The 18,191-nt window shown below is 40.4% G+C and overlaps 1 protein-coding gene across 1 annotated transcript in view; it reads right to left on the bottom strand.

Moving 5' to 3' along the window:
* The window catches only part of LOC124613580 (facilitated trehalose transporter Tret1-like), a 122,940-nt gene extending 109,343 nt beyond the window's left edge, over positions 1-13,597 (bottom strand). Inside the window, exon 1 of the mRNA XM_047142295.1 lies at positions 13,550-13,597. Within this exon, the coding sequence (XP_046998251.1) occupies positions 13,550-13,595 (46 nt within the window). The 5' untranslated portion in view covers positions 13,596-13,597. The remainder of the gene's footprint in view (positions 1-13,549) is intronic.
* Between the last annotated feature and the right edge of the window lie 4,594 nt (positions 13,598-18,191).

The raw sequence follows: 18,191 nt of genomic DNA, 5'->3' as shown, positions 1-18,191 counted from the left end.
CTGGGCAACAAAGTTCCAAGTGGATCAGTGAGTGAAACGTTAAAGTACAGATGCACCAGGTGCGGTAGGCTGTTTGCCTGTGCTTCAAGAATCATTCCATGAAAGTCGTGAAACTGACTCTGGTACCGAAGAGACTGGAAATTTTCATTTATATGCATGATCTAAATTTGGTTGTGAACCCTAGTTCTTTTGGGAAATTTTTTCTTCCTGGGGACATATAGAAGTTGACTCTGATGGTATCCTGCATATTTTTTAAACTTTTTCAGCAGAATTTTGTACTCGTGATTAACTCATACGAATATTTACCACCTCAAAACGCAGGTGGATCTAAAAGTATATACACTACTGGCCATTAAAATTGCTACACCAAGAAGAAATGCAAATGATAAACGGGTATTCATTGGACAAATATATTATACTTGAACTGACATGTGATTACATTTTCACGCAATTTGGGTGCATAGATCCTGAGAAATCAGTACCCAGAACAACCACCTCTGGCCGTAATAACGGCCTTGATATGCCTGGGAATTGAGTCAAACAGAGCTTGGATGGCGTGTACAGGTACAGCTGCCCATGTGGCTTCAACACGATACAACAGTTCATCAAGAGTAGTGACTGGCGTATTGTGACGAGCCAATTGCTCGGCCACCATTGACCAGACGTTTTCAGTTGGTGAGAAATCTGGAGAATGTGCTGGCCAGGGCAGCAGTCGAACATTTTCTGCATCCAGAAAGGCCCGAACAGGACCTGCAACAAGCGGTCGTGCATTATGCTGCTGAAATGTAGGGTTTCGCAGGGATCGAATGAAGGGTAGAGCCACGGGTCGTAACACATCTGAAATGTAACGTCCACTGTTCAAAGTGCCGTCAATGCGAACAAGAGGTGACCGACACGTGTAACCAGTGGCACCCCATACCATCACGCCGGGTGATACGCCAGTATGGCGATGCCGAATACACGCTTCCAATGTGCGTTCACCGCGATGTCGCCAAACACGGATGCGACCATCATGATGCTGTAAGCAGAATCTGGATTCATCCGAAAAAAATATGTTTTGCCATTCGTGCACCCAGGTTCGTCGTTGAGTACACCATCGCAGGCGCTCCTGTCTGTGATGCAGCGTCAAAGGTAACCGCAGCCATGGACTCCGAGCTGATAGTCCATGCTGTTGCAAACGTCGTCGAACTGTTCGTGCAGATGGTTGTTGTCTTGCAAACGTCCCCATCTGTTGACTCAGGGATCGAGACGTGGCTGCACGATCCGTTATAGCCATGCGGATAAGATGCCTGTCATTTCGACTGCTAGTGATACGAGGCCGCTGGGATCCAGCACGTCGTTCCGTATTACCCTCCTGAACCCACCGATTCCATATTCTGCTAACAGTCATTGGATCTTGACCAACGCGAGCAGCAATGTCGCAATACGATAAATCGTAATCGCGATAGGCTACAATCTGACCTTTATCAACGTCGGAAACGTGATGGTACGCATTTCTCCTCCTTACACGGGGCATCACAACAACGTTTCACCAGGCAACGCACGTCAACTGCTGTTTGTGTATGAGAAATCGGTTGGAAACTTTCCTCATGTCAGCACGTTGCAGGTGTCGCCACCGGCGCCAACCTTGTGCGAATGCTCTGAAAAGCTAATCATTTGCATATCACAGTATCTTCTTCCTGTCGGTTAAATTTCGCGTCTGTAGCACCTCCTCTTCGTGGTGTAGCAATTATAATGGCCAGTAGTGTAATTATTTGAGCAGTTTTATTCATTACTATCACCAAACAGTACACATTGGCATGTTGTTGTTGTCGTGGTCTTCAGTCCTGAGACTGGTTTGATGCAGCTCTCCATGCTACTCTATTCTGTGCAAGCTTCTTCATCTCCCATCTCCCATACATTGGCATTTATTTCAATATTATGCTGGATAAAACATTTTGTCTCTTCGGTTGTTAAAGAAAAATTTAACAATTGCAAAACTACGAACAGTATTCGAAGTTAAAATTAGAATAATTCACGTCTCGAATACGGGTTACTCAGTCCTGCATTTCGGATGCGCTCTTGCTCACTTATATCTCACCAGAAGGCTCAGGAATACGTATGGCTCAGTGTCTAACGCCGCTCCTGGGAACTGTCTCATAGTCACGAACTTCCAGCATGCCAATTTCTATTATGTTACGATGATTTGAAAATGGGTCCCGGCCAGTAACTAGTCATCGAGTAAATAAAAAAAGTGAAATTTGAACCCTGAACTGTTTTTTCGTTGTGCTGTCTCGTATTCGCCGAGCTGGTGCTATTGACAGATCTAAATACGGTAGTGTCTAATAGATTTATGTATGCAGTGGTATAAGTTTATAAAACGTCTTCATAAACTTCAAAGGAAAGGCTTGCTTTCCTCTAAATGCTATGGCCCTGACGATATTCCAGTCTCCTTCCTTCTATTTTTTCAGTACCCACCCTAGCAACTAATCTCAACACAATTGCAACCGTTACGCTCATACCCACAACTACACAGAATTCATAATGTCTTCCTCACTAAATATTTTCCCTGTGCAGATACTTCAGTTTTTAGTGGAGTGCTTTTATTAAGACAGTCACCTGTCTGCAGCGTCTTTAAAAGTTCTTTTATTATTTTTGTTTCGCCTTTTACTTTTTATTACAAACTAAGAAAATCAGTAGTTTAGTTTTATGTAACTGCCATACACGAAATTCGTCTTTTCTACAAATTTTACAAGGAGTGTAGTGTTTTTCCATCATGTTATCAGAAAATTATTTATTTAATTAATTATTTGTGTTGAGAAAAAGGGATATGTATAAACGGAGAATATGTATGATGTCCTAGCCTAAAGTATGATCTTTGTCCTTCGTATAAAGATAACAGAGATAGTATTCTCTCTCTCTTCCCTTATGACCGCCATTCGATAAACAGCTCCGTATTCAGGTCCGTTGTCAAGATATTAATATTTCATTCTGTCGATTTCAGAACATGTATTATTGGTGCTAAATGATAGTACATGATATCACTTGTAAGACTGGCGCTCCCTGTGTAAAATCCTTTAAGATTTCAACTTTTAGTGCTGCGGAGAGAAAAAACAATCTCGATGCGCCTCCGTGGCTAACAGCCGCAATAGGCGCATTTCAGTTTACAGATTTTCTTTCACAGCATCACGTTGCAGCGGAACGCCGCAGCCTTAAATTGTTTCATTTCATCTAGGATGCAGTCCTGGCAGAAAGCAGCGTATCTCAAGTAGGTGCATAACAGTAATTTAATCTTAGCTGGACTGACTACGCCATTTGCTTACGCAGCATGCAGATAATTTCAATTACAACCTTTCTTCAGGCGTGTTAAGAAAGTTTATTAATAATAATAACGCTTGTGTCTGAGTTTTCCAAGCCCTCGGACTTTATTGAAAGATCTAGGTGGATTATTTGTGGGGGAGTTTTAGAATACGATTAAATACGGAAGCTCAGATAACTGTAGTTTCTCTCATAAGGAATACCTCAGCTCGAGAGGTCCGAACTTACCTTCTACTAAATACGCCCAAACTAATTAACAATCAAAGCATTAATAACCAAATTTAAATAAATTAAAACCCCTTTGAAACATTATTTTTGTTTCACCTTTAGTTTTTTATTACAAATTATGAAAATCAATAGTTTATTTTTATGCAACTGCCATCCATGAAATTCATCTTTTCTACAAATTTTAAAATGTGACTTGTCTCAGTTATCCATCTTTTCGTTCTTAGGTGTATTTTAAGTACTAGCTTGTTGCATAAGTTAGTAACATATTTCCATAAATGCAATAACTACATCAGATACCCATAACAGAGACTTTAGTCGTCAATAATAAATGGATCTCCAGTATTTACAACAGTCTACCAACGCTGGGGTAACCTTTTTATTCCGTGACTGTAGAAATCACGCGGTTTCGAGGCAAAGAACTCTCGAGCCATGTTCGAACCCTATTTCCACCCGGAGAGGTTGTTCGACAGAAAGCGGAAAAGTTTAAAATCTGAGTGCGAAAAATCAGGTGAATGACATGAATGCAATGACTTCCCAACACAAATCCTGTAGTGCTTTTTATCAGTCTAGCAGAAAGGGGGCGGGCGTTTATCATGGATTAGCAGCACTTCACGCAGTTTTCCTGGTCGTTGTTCCTGGATTCCGTCTGCAAGACGTCTCAGTTGTTGATAATAAATATCAGTGGTGATAGTAACTACTCGAGTAAGCAATCCGTAGTACACCGCACCGCCTCATGCGTTTAGACGATATTCATCAAAACCCGAAGATCTTCCTGAACGAACGTGAAGAATCACTAATGTCAAAAAACCCTCGTTAAAACGAGAAATCCGTTTTCTTGCCGTGCTCTGTCCAATGGCATTATCACCATACACAGCACAAATGTTTCGAGCTGCCTCAGCTTCTGTCACCACTCTGTTGAACTCAAACTGAGTAATACGTCGGCACTCCATTTTCTGGCGTCCACAGCTCCACTCACTTCTCCAAATGACAAAGCACAATGTATGAACTCAAACAGCAACAATGAACTAAAAATGAAAAACGACAATCCGTAAATAAGCCCTTAGAAAACTAAATACAAAACAAGAACGCTACGAACTAATGCAACAACCTAATAGTTTGGCTGACGAGCTGGACATTTGTAGCGCTGACCCTCTGGGCGCATAATGGGCGACGGATAAAGCAACAATAAAGCAACAGATTCATAAAAGCTAAGTATAGGAAAATTTTGCATCCATCCACGTCTTTATAAGTCCTGCCGTCATATTCTATCTACAGTAGAGAGATAATGACGGTGTGTGCAGAGTATGAATCCGACTCGTTACGTGCAACTTCGTTTGGGATCGTATGCGCTGTTTCATTTGTCATGTGTGCATTTCAGATTACTTACTTCAGATAAAACTGAGCAAGTATATTATTTATTTTTTAAAAATCATAAGGTCTTATGTAAAGTATGAAATCAGTGATCGTTGTGTGAATAGTTACAATAAACTGCGGTAAAAGATGTCATTATTCAGAAACCGTGACTATTTTGCACTTGGAGTAAGACATCTACCTAGATTGCCTATTGTAACGAATCGCGGGTCGGCTGTCAGCCATGTGGAAGTTTTGAGTCACAGAATTTTAAGTATCGGTTAGGCTATGGGGGCCTGGACGATGGGTGATGGGCCTCGAGCATTGCCCGCGTGATTTGAGGCGCCATGTCACCGATTGCGCGGCCCCTCCTGCCGGAGGTTAGAGTCCTCCCTCGGGCATGGGTGTATGTATTCTTAGCATTAGTTAGTTTAAGTAGTATGTAAGTCTAGGGACCGATGACCTCAGCAGTTTGATCCCATACGAATTCGCACACTTTTGAACATTTGGGTGATGGCTGGGCGTCCACAATGAAGTACATGATCGTCGGCAGAAGTGGGCCCAGCTACAAGTTAGATTGGTCCATAAGTTTGTAGCGTTTCTATTTTCCATGTTGGTATCCCGCTTGCTATGGGTTTATTTATCTATTGTCATTTTTTTTACTTTTAGCTCACTGCTGCTATTTGAGTTTACACATTGCCATTTTGTCGTTTGGAGATAGTGACTGGAGCTGTGGACGTTAGAAAATGGAGTGCCAAGTGGAGAAATTGGAACATTTCCGACATATTCTTCTGTTTGAGTTCAGTAGAGGGGTTACGGCAGCGGAGGTAGCCATAAATATTTGCACCGTGTATGGAGATAGTGCCATTGCACAGAGGACAGCAAGAAAATCCTTTTCTTTTTAAGAAGGATCATTGTGACATTGACTCTCCACGATCAGAAAGATCTTAGATGTTTGATGAAGATCGTGTAAACCTATTAACCCACGTTTATCTGCTGCAGTGTACTCTAGCACTGGCAAATGTGATGAACTGCGATCATTCCACCATCGTGTGGCATTTGTTGCAATGAGGTATATTGAAAAATTGGGTGTACGATGTATCGCACGCTCTAAGCCAAAACCACAAAAAGCAGCTGCTGGCCATATTAGCAGCTCTGGTTGCTCGTCATCAATTGGCTCGTGTACAACACCGAAAATTTCTATCCTGAATCTTTACTCATGACAAGAAATTGTGTCTTCTTGCTAACATAAGTAAACGAAAAGAATGGTTGAGCCCAAACAAAGCAGCAACTCTCCGTACAAGAACCTAATGTTGTCAATCTGTTGAAACAGAGACGATGTGGTATACTACAATTTGATCACCCGAGGTGTAATCATCGCTGTCGACATTCGTTGTCAACAACTGAGATGTCTTGCAGACGCAGGCAAAGAACAGCTACCAGGTAGATTGCGTGAAGTGCCGTAACTCTACAATAATGCCCATCCGCTTTCTGCTAGACAGACAGAAAACAGTGTACAGGAGTTGAGTTGGGAAGTCATTCCACACCCACCTTATTCACCTGATCTTGGGCCCTTAGATTTTCACCTTTTCCGCTCTCTATCGAACAACCTTCAAGGTATTTCCAGCCGGCCGGAGTGGCCGAGCGGTTAAAGGCGCTACAGTCAGGAACCGCACGACCGCTACGGTCGCAGGTTCGAATCCTGCTTCGGGCATGGATGTGTGTGATGTCCTTAGGTTAGTTAGGTTTAAGTAGTTCTAAGTTCTAGGGGACTGATGACCACAGCAGTTGAGTCCCATAGTGCTCAGAGCCATTTGAACCACTTTTTGGTATTTCCTTTCCGCGTGGCCCGTCGTTTTCTTCGCCTGAGAATCACGTGATTCAATAGCTAGAAAAGTTATCCTAGCGTTGACAGGCTGTTGCAAGTAGTGAAGGAGAAACTCGTATACGGATTGATGACTAAAGCCTCTGCCATGTGTATCTCTAATGTTTATTAAACTTATGCATAAACGCTAAGAAATTAATGCACAAAGCCCGGTGGTTTTCGCCGGGCAGCAGGAGTTGGCGGAGGCGATTAGCCATCTGAAAGCGTGATCTCCGTGTGTACGTGGCTCCAAAGAAAGTAGCGTTTCGGATCATGACAGAATATGGCTACTCTGAAATATTTTTCTAAATTCGATAGTAAATCAGTTTCAGTGTAGCAAAAAAACAGTCACGTAAGCACATTGATAGCACAGATGCATATACTGAGACAAATTTATGAAAATCAGGAAAACTAGTGAAGTTCGGTAATCACAGCAATTGATTAATCTTACAAAAAGAATTAAAAATTAATAATTTTTAACGCTTCATGCAGTCTCGACAAATAAGTCAGCTGATGATATTTTACAGCACTAGCTAGATATTTGTATATACTGTTTTTTATTCTTTCAGTTATTACATTTCCTGTACCATTTTAGTAAAGTAAATGTTCAAATGATCGTATTTTGCACAGTTACATAGTAAATGAACGCAGAATGGCACTTCTTGTACCTATCCGTACTTCACTATGCAATATACGTATGTATATTATGACTTGATTTCTAGTTCACTGAATCACATGTTTGATTAGAGCTACACCAAAGAAATTCGTCAGTTGAAAGCGGCAACTCACATACACAATTTGTTAGCACTACAGAACAGAGCGTCAAAAGTCTCCAGTACTGCGCAGGCTAACTTTACTGTTTCACATATTTCAACAGATTTTTCTGTGTTATATGTCGTAAGTACACTTGGGAAAAATTTATCTTCCAATTGATTAACTAAAACTTTTATATACAGAATAATATGTATGGTCTGAAGGACAGCAGGAGGAAGGATCTTTAATTTAACATGTCTGCCGTACTTAGAATTTATATATATTTTGAATTGCGGTCCGTTTTCTATGCAAGCTTACAAGCACGAACGAGCAGTCACTTCGTGGGCCTTCTATATTTGTCCCTCGGCCTGTGCGTGTCAATATTGAGGTGAAGTTTGAGGAGCAGATAGTGCATTTTTAACCTTGTTAATGTGTTAGAATTTGGGCAGCAAGCGGCCGCACAAATACTTTAACATTCATTCATCCTTCGGAAATATCACAAGCCTCTCTAAGAGGGCCCCATCTTATTCTGTAACTCGCTCCTGTGAACGGGAACGCGTTATGCAGGTCTTGGTGTCACTCGTGACCATCTAGAAAAGTTTTTACTGAGTTTAACGAAGGCGATGTTGGCCTGATATATTCGACGGTGCCCTTTGGCTACACTGACTAGAGGATCCTTCTAAGAAATACAAAATTAAGATAACCTGAAGATGCCTAAATAAGGCGAAACCCGTAGTTGAAAAATAGAAAACTAAAATTGCAACCAAGACTGTTTTTAGCCAATACTGTTAAGCACTGGTTTGCTGTATGCCACATGTGGATTGGAAGAATCTGATATTTAGTTTTTCTGCCAGAAATAAAGAAATACGTGTTTCAGCGGTTTTGGAAATTAAACCTCTAAGGGAATGAAATTGGGGGTGAGATTTTTTACGAAGACATTTTATTACAGAAGAATTTTTAAAGCTAAATTTATGAAAATTTCTATCTGTCGTTAGAAATAAAACATAGACATATAATTATTTTTGAATATTCATCCCCTAAGAGGGTGGCTCACCATTGCCCAGCCAAACCGCTAAGGATAGAAACTTGAAGTTTACAGAGGGTGTGGATCTTATATTGTAGGCATCGTTCAAGAAGGAATTCTCAAATTCCGTTCCTAAGGGGATGAAATAGAGGAGGAAAGGCTTTTTTAAAAATATGTCGCTCTTAATGGAATTTTGAAGCTAGAAATACGAAAACTGGTATTTGGTTTCTTAGTCAGAAAATAAAACACCTGTTTCACCAGTTTTGAAAATTCAACTACCAAGGAGGTACAATAGTGGATGAAAGATTTTTTGAGAATAAATAATTGCTAAAGAACTATTCAAAAGTTTTTAAGGCTACATCTATGGCAACTGGTCTTTCACTTCTCACTTAGAAATTAAAAAAAAATACGTATTTCAGAGTTTCTGAAAATTAAACCATTAGGTTCTACAATAGGGGATAAAAATTTAAGATTATATTTCGTTACATTAAAAAATTTAAAGTTAAATTAATGAAAATTGGTATTTCCTTCTCGGTTCGATATAACTATTTGTTAGAGAATGAATGTTCCTATGGAAATATCTCCACAAGGACGACAACGGCATGATTAACAAAAACTTTGGACTCCATCTGAGGCGTAGCGCCTTATATCGTGGCTGTTGCGATCGGACTTAACAGCCGTGAACAGGCGTGCGCAGAGTATGTAGTTTCTATGCGATCTAGTAGAGGTCACTAGCTGACGGTGACAGTTTGAGCTGTAGTCAAAATACTGTCGTCTTTATTTGCAGTTCTTTTTGTTTACTTTTCTAATTGTTTATTCGTGACTAATTTTATTGTGCTTAGTTATCAGATTGAATAAAGAGGTGAACGTGAACTAATGTATTATGTAAAGTTTTTATATATACATTGAAGTAACTGGTCTAGTGAGGAATGCTCGAGAATGATGTGTCTGTTAGTCATTCTTATAGGGTAACTCGTTATAAACTATTTCATCAGTGTCTGGTACTGGGAAAATGAGATTATGATTAGTTCTGTTAAAAGCAAGTTAATTTTAAATTTGTGAGTTTTTTTAATTTATTTACGTTAATTTACTGCACTGATTCAGTGACAAATTTTGATTGGTTCTGTATACAAGTGCGGGACTGAGCGGGTTTGATGCTGCCGGCCGATTGGCTGTCACGTTTCTCTGCCACTCGATGCTAACATATTCGTGGATATTTTGGGAACTAGGAACTTCTTTTGCGTAGACAGATGAGAAGAGTTGGGGCTTGGATTTCATAGTGATCAGACCTATTGATAAATGCTCCGACGAAACTTTTTAATATTGTCATATTTCGGTACCAAAATGTTTGATTTAACGCACGCTGTAAAATTCAGAACTTTTTATGATACATTTTGAATAACAAAATTCCGCATGACATGTTGCTTACTCGCGAACGTGAACATTTTGTTACGTAAGAATGATTATAACAACGTCTGAGCGAGCTGTTCTAAAAGAAACAATCCGTTTGTAAACTTTCGATAAAGGATAATTATTAATTACCATAAACTGGCTACGTTTATGAATGATGTGTGCGTGTGGACTTTTCAGACTTTGTACAACTTAGAGTAAGGCTTCATAGTAACTGGTGCATGCAAGCTTACCGTAATAGAGTGTAAATTTACCCACAGAAATACTTATACTGTATTTATCTGTTCCTTGCACCGACAAAACAATTTTTAGTGCGACTTGTGGTTACGAGGTGTACAGCTGCTTTTTCTATAGTTTTTTTTCCATCTGAGAACTGCATTTGGGTAACTTCAAGGAGGTGTGCCTGTGAGAAGAGATTCACCACGAGGTGAGTGGAACCTTATACTAGTAGCAATGCACCGCGCCGCCACGCAGCTACCAAATCACTTTTTGCCACACAGTCTACGCGAGTTAGCAGCGGACACTAAGCTAGTTTATGTACATGGAGAACAAGGGCAGGCCTATCACAGTTCTCCGGGGCACTGCTGACTATACCTTTATCTCTGATGAACACTACCCGTCGTGGAGAACGTACTGGATTCTATTACTTGGAAAATCTTCGAGCCACTCACATATTTTGAAACCTATTCGGTATGCTCGGACCTTCGTTGACAGTTTGCAGTGGGTCACCGTGTCGAACGCTACCCGGAAATCTAGGAACGTAGAATCTTCCTGGCATCCTTCATACATGGTTCGCATGTTATCGTGTGAGAAAAGGGGAAGCTGAATTTCGCCTGCTGACCTGTGAAGAGAATCTTTTCTGTCTTAAGGAAATTTATTTCACTAGAACTTAAAATATGTTCAAGAATTCGGCTGCAAACGGACGTTAAGTATTTGGGTCTGCAATTTTGCGAAACTGTTATTTTACTCTTTTGATATAAAGGCGTCACCCGGTTTTTTTCCGTCAATTCGGACTTTGCACTAGGCATGGAGGGATTCTGGGTAAATGTAAGTTAATTAAGGGGTCAATGCCGTAGAGTACTCTCTGAAAAACCAAATCGGGTTTCCATCCGTACCTGGCGAGGTATATGTTTTCAATTATTTCAGTTGTTTCTCTGCACTGGTTTTCCTATTTCTAAGTCGTCCAAATTGGAGTTAACGCATAATCAAACGGTGGTATGCCTGTACGATACTGGTGCGTGATTGATTTTTTCAATGCGAAATTTGGAACTTATGTTTCCTCTTGCTGTCTTCTATTGTCACATCAGATTGATCGACGAATGACTGGATGGAAGCCTTAGGTCTGCTTGGTAATTTTACGTAGGACTAGAATTTTCTCGGGTTCTCAATAAGATCGCTCGCTAAAGGTATGGTGGTAGATGGTGTATGCGTCGCCCATCGATCTTTTTACAGACACAAAAATTACTAGTTACTGTTGTCTGTCGACATTTCCATGTTCTTTTTTGATCCGAGAGCACAATAATCTCTGTTTCCTCAGAATTTTCCGTCGTTCCGCTTATTCCGCTCAGTCTTCTCCAGAGCGTGATTTACAATCAATTTGAAGTTTTGCCCATAATTCCTCTACGTCCCTCATATTGGAGATGAATGATGTAATTCTTTCTAATTACGCTGCTAAAAACTGCTTATCTGCTCTTTACGGCATAAATACTATCTAGTTTTCTTGGCGGATGTATTAACTTTAGTAAGCATCGATGCTATGATGAATCTTCATCAGCTCTAAAAATAACAGTTTAACATGGGGCATGTGTCAGTCGTTCAGACCGAGCGAGGTGGCGCAGTGGTTAGCACACTGGACTCGCATTCGGGAGGACGACGGTTCAATCCCGTCTCCGGCCATCCCGATTTAGGTTTTCCGTGATTTCCCTAAATCGCTTCAGGCAAATGCCGGGATGGTTCCTTTGGAAGGGCACGGACGGTTTCCTTCCCCATCCTTCCCTCACCCGAGCTTGCGCTCCGTCTCTAATGACCTCGTTGTCGACGGGACGTTAAACACTAATCTCCTCCTCCTCCTCAGTCGTTCAGAGCGTGTCGAGCGTTCGAATTCGACTATCATGCAGTAGCATAGTACAGTCAAAAGAGTACTGAGAAAGAGACTTTCAATTTAATGAAAAAAGACCACTTTTTAAGTCTTAAGGATGATGGAAAGTGCTTCCTTCAGCATTTTATGTAGATGTAAATGATACGCATACACGTGAGTGAGAAACAGGTAGGGTATACATGAGTTCGCCTATTTAACCGGTCATGAATGAACTGGCGTAAACAGCACGCTGAATGAACAATGAGGATTTTTAAACACCAGAACTGAGTTCACACGATTCACGAACAGATGTGACTTAACTTACGTGAGTTTATGATGTAATTATTGTGTCACAGAGAAACAATTAACACTAATGGACAGATTTTGTTTGAGAAGGATGCATATGCAGTATTAACCCATTTCTTTAGAATCAGCACAGGCCTTCTCTAGCGGCCGAAGTACAAGTTGCAGAACACCCACTGACTCACTGTAATCAGTTTCTTAAGTTTTGGATGCTGAATCTGAGTAGGAAATACAGCAGCCGAAGAAGTTCATAGTACACTGCAATTGAAGCACCTTTCACCAAATGAAAGATTCAAGAAGAAATTCAAGACGCTGCACTTTAACAGAAAAAGTGACTACGTTTATATTGCATTCCACCTAACACCGAGCTACTATTTAAACCAGCGATTTGTTCAAGCGTTGTAGTCGTTTGCTGAGTCATCTGACATAGTGTGTCAGCAGCTGACAACATAACGAAAATGCACTTTTTTCACGTTTTGAAAAAAATGAATACATTTAAAATCTTTTTGCCTTTCATCGGGGACTTCTCTCATAGACAGACACAGGTTCTGATTAATAATAGGAGTTAAGACACTGGTAAATATAAAATAGATCTTTCGGATAGATTTTATCCAAACAAAAACCGTCATGTTGTAATGATCCAATTTAATCCTCAAGTTGTAAATATTAGTTTCTCATATACGCTACAGTAAGGCTCCTGATGTAACAATGCAACAAAGAAGAAGTGTGAAATATTTGTGGTTTTACATATAGGCTGTGACTATTAGTCACACGGTTGTGAAATCCTAATATCTTCATTATTATTATTCTTCTACATTTCTCATGATTCTTATCATATATTATGTGGAATACTACAGTGGTTGTGACTGTAAGTTAATGAACAAACAACAACTAGAGCAGAACATCAAAATAGACATTATTTTTTCTTTTCTATTTCTTATTTACAGCGCAGGTATTTCATTCAATGCAGCAAAGATTATTTGTGCTCAAGAAATCCTCCATATTGGTATATTCTCTCAAAAGAAACAGTGTATAACAAAGACATCTCGTAGTTCACCCGTGAACTACTTGAACAGTCTGTAACAAAGTTTCATGCCCAGTATCACAGAGACCGGGTAATTTCATGACACACTCTTCGTAAATCACTTCAGTAATAAAATTACATGGCCCGTGACGTGTCGAGGCATTTGTCACAAGTAATTTCTGCTCCCTGCCCACAACGATAGGAAGGAATGCCCCCTACCTGCGAAAGCAGCAGGCAGCTGCAGAGGAACGCGCCGTCCGAACATGACTGTCGTCTCTCGCAGCACTGCTGGTACCGGAGCTAAGTGCTCGAATATAACACAGCCTCATTAGCGATAACAGGCTGGCTAGATGCTTCCTCACCAATCAGATTCCTCGATAAACGTACACCTGCAGTGAATATCTGATATAAATTTTTAGATATGACGTTAGATATGGGGAGGAAACTAGGAGGGTTTTGTTTTATTTTATTTTATTTTATTTTTTAAGGTATGGTTGTTGCAGCTTTGCGGTCGCCGTACTGCACAAGCTTGCAAAGTACCTTCAACTGTTGGCTAATCACAAACGCTATAGTAGGAATATGTTCTTAATGTGTTAACAGGCTGGCTGGCTCACCTAGGTTTTTTGTAAGTGGTCAGCCAGTCTCATTATACTGGGCCTTTCTATTAGCTCCTCTGTCCTTTTACTTCCGTTTTAATCTCACTTATATTTCACCCTTTCTCCATTACCTTAAAGCTTGTGAGAGAGTGATTAGATGGGTCAACGCGAATGAAGTGGGAGCAAGTGAATGAGTGTCATTTTATAGGATTCCTCCTTACTGTATGACAACAATTTCAGCCATTTATATCCACTTTCGTTTCTTTCAATAACCGTAAGGATCCTAATAACATCGCCATGAGTACCCTTAAACAACAACTTCACACGCACGCACACACACACACACACACACACACACACACACACACACGCACACACACACACACACAAAGTCCATTACGACAGATTCCTCTGAAATGAACGTTTATTTATACGTTTTTGGAAGGGTACCGACGATTGTGGAAGTACGCGCGCTTTAACTCGTTTCTTAAATACAATAAACGTGAGAGCTACCGAACTTCATTATAAGATTAGCGAAGTGTATAGAAGAAGCACTATGGCGCTGCAATTGCTAGAAAATGCTGTGGAGCATTTAGAGATGGCGACACAAATTGTAATGTTGCTTGAAATCCGTCTTCATTGCAAATTTTTTTTATTCATATGACCGGTTTCGGTTCATTCAGAACCATCTTCAGATCTGATATTTCAGTTACAGCAGTAACCCGTGCTGGATTTGGACGGGTTACTCCTGTAACTGAAATATCAGATCTGAAGATGGTTCTGAATGAACCGAAACCGGTCATATGAATAAAAAAAAAATTACAGTCAAGACGGATTTCAAGTAACATTATAAAATCACTGATTGCTGTTATCCCATAAGACATTATGTCTGTTTTTGCAAAGACACAAATTGTACCAGGAGAAACGAAAAGAGCGGCCGTCCGTCATTGCTGATGTCCTGCTGCAGAAAGTCGATTAACAAATTCGAGAGGACGGACGCTAGACCATTTCATCATTATCTCATGCCTTTCCTCAATTATGAAGAAGTGTTCTCTGTCGTATTGTGAGACAACGCCTACAGTATTGAAACTTCGGCGCCTGCTAAATGACTTACGCAAAACAGTTGTTCGGCCAGTTCAATGACTTTCCTCGAAATATCCTGTGTCTACAGGATTTAGGGCAGAATGGAAACAACACCCCTTGGAATGAACGCATTCAACATCCCCAAGAGACCAAAGATCTAGCAAATGATTTCAGCTGATAAATCATGTGCAATGTGCGCACTGTGTGTGTAGCACAGCCAGTTCAGCCAGTCAATATTAGATCTTTTATTATCACTCCCTGCTACCCAGAGTTAACACCTTTCATTCGCTCATGTAGTTGTAAGACATCTCGCCGATCAGCATTTCGAACAATGTGACGATGTCAGAAAGTCAGTACAGGACTGGTTAAAAAGTCAGGTGGCAGATTGCCACAACAATTAATTTCATAAGCTGCTCATACGATATGGTAATTGTCTTGACGTAGGTGGGAATTAAATTGAAAATTAGCTTAATACTCAGGCTTTAATCAAAAAATGTGGTTGTTGTAATACTATTTTTGTCTTTTATTTTAATTTTATTTTAAAATGACATTTACTTTTAAAAAATAGCCTCGCAATAAAGTAATTCTGCAAAGGGATATCTAACATTAAACACCAAAAACAAAGTGGGCAACGTATAATTTTAAACCAAGGTATTAATTTTTCTTATGGGGTTACATAAAAGTACATTCCAGGACGTGAGTAAATGTCGTTTCGTTAAAGTTCTGACTTAAACACACTGCCGGAAAAAATTAGTTCACCTGGAAGGACGATGTCGATTATGATATGATGACGACATATGCCACCTAGGGGATAGTAGATGAAGTGATAATAGTTTCAACAACGTCCGCCAACGGAGAGCGTGGCGTAGTGACCCGTTAATAGTAAATGCTCACAGACAGATGGCACAATTTGGTGCAAACGTGTGAAGCAAGTAATCAACCATGTCACGGAGACCTTCTCCTGATTCCTGCAGCCAACTGGGCGAGTTTTAAAAGGGATCAAGCTGTGCCCTTCCGAGGGTGGCATGGTCCGTTCGGAGAACTGCTACACAAGATGGACGTGTTGCGTCAGCTGTACAACTATTGCGAACTGGTTATTAGCAGTGGGACAATGGGCATGCACACCTCTGGCCAGTCTCCACTAACGCCATAGTATCAATGCGCACAGCTCGACTGCTGACGTCAGAGAATCACTTGGAAGATGGAATAGCACGTCGAATCTTCGGTGATGAAAGCAGATTCAGCCTGCACGTTACTGATGGTCGTTTGCGTATACGACATAGGCCTGGTGAGCGCTGTCTCGTAAAGTGGGCGGCATGACCTCCAGATTTGTCTCCAGTCGAGCACGTGTGAGATATGATGGGACGAGAAGTGACTCGTGCGACCCGTCAGCCAACAACTCTTACAGAACTAAGTGAACATTATGAAGAGGCGTGGCCCTACGTATCTCAGGAAAGTATTTGCCACCTGTATGATCGACTGAATGCCAGAGTCAACTCCTACATTGCCGCCCATGGAGGCTACAACACGTTCTGATATGGGTGTTGCAGCATGTGTCGGTATCTGGTGCACCAGAATCACTTGTGCTGATGATCTCTAACTGTAATCATTTCATGCAGTAATTAATCTTAAGTGCACTGAAAACCTCTAAAAGGGTCAACTATTTCCTTTTCCCGTCGGTGTGTTTAGATTCATTCACGGTCAGAATACGACAGTTTAAATCTCTTCAGTGAAGTTGCGCTGTGAATTGGACAATGCTGTCTTATCGAAACCTTCCAGTCTTTTGTTCTGAGTCCGAAAATTATTGTTTGGCACATTTCGTTCTGATTTGTTTAGTTCGTTTTGAGGCTACCAAATGTTAATCAAAGAGGAATAGGATGTGCCGGCCGCTGTGGCCGAGCGGTTCTAGGAGCGTCAGTCTGGAACCGCGCTGCTGCTACGGTCATAGGTTCGAATCCTGCCTCGGGCATGAATGTGTGTGATGTCCTTAGGTTGGTTACGTTTCAGTAGTTCTATGTCTAGGGGACTGATGACCTCAGATGTTAAGTCCCATAGTGCTTAGAGCCATTTTGAATAGGATGTATTCATTTTCCAAACAAGGTGAAGCGGACAGGATGAAATAAATTGAATCTAATATGTTGTGGACAATATAGGAAGAGGGTTTATTATTAAATCAGGACCAGATATATGGAAACAGTGAAGGATGTAGCCACCTTTCAAACATGGGAAGCAAACAAGTTGCAGTAAATTGAATCGAATATACCAGGGAAAATATATAGAAAGGCCTTACTATTAAATCAGAACCAGATATAGAAAATCAATAAATGGGAAAAGTAAAGTAGAAAGTATGAACTTCTACTAAAGAAAATGGAGGAACGACAGAGAAAAACTATGCAAGCTTTAAAAGAATCGTTAATGAAACTGGAGAAATGACAAAAAATAAAAGCTTTCAGTGAATCTCAAAATCTCATGTTATGTGAAATAGGTGAAATAACCGAAAAATTAGTTAAAAATTGGAACGAAATGGAATTATGTTATACTAGAGGTATCTGCAAAACAAAGACGACGAAGTAAATATTCCTGAATTCTAATCAAGAACAACTGCCATGATGAAAAATATAGAAGTAAATATCCTCGGTGTAACGAAGCAGCTTAAATCACTTAATAAAGGCAAGGCCTCCGGTCCAGACTGTATACCAGTCAGGTTCCTCTCAGAGTATGCTGATAATATAACTCCATATTTAGCAATAATATACAATCACTTGCTCACAGAAAGATACGCACCTAAAAATTGGAAAATTGCTCAAGTCACACCAATACACAAAAAGGGAAGTAGGAGTAATCCGCCGAATTACAGGCCTATATCACTAACGTCGATTTGCAATAGGCTTGTAGAACATATACTGTACTCGAACATTATGAAGTACCTCGAAGAAAATGATTTATTGACACACAATCAGCACGGTTTCAGATAATATTGTTCTTGTGAAACACAAGTAGCTCTTTATACTCATGAAGTAATAAGTGCTATCGATAGGGGATGTCAGATTGATTTCACATTTTTATATTTCCAGAAGGCTTTCGACACCGTTCCTCACAAGCGTCTTCTTACTAAACTGCGTGCCTACGGAGTAACGCCTCAGTTGTGCGACTAGATTCGTGATTTCCTGTCAGAAAGATCA

The sequence above is a fragment of the Schistocerca americana genome, chromosome 4 (genome assembly GCF_021461395.2).
Source record: "Schistocerca americana isolate TAMUIC-IGC-003095 chromosome 4, iqSchAmer2.1, whole genome shotgun sequence".
Taxonomy (NCBI): domain Eukaryota; kingdom Metazoa; phylum Arthropoda; class Insecta; order Orthoptera; family Acrididae; genus Schistocerca; species Schistocerca americana.
Note: the sequence above shows the minus strand (reverse complement) of the source record. Positions and strands in the feature narration are given on the sequence as shown.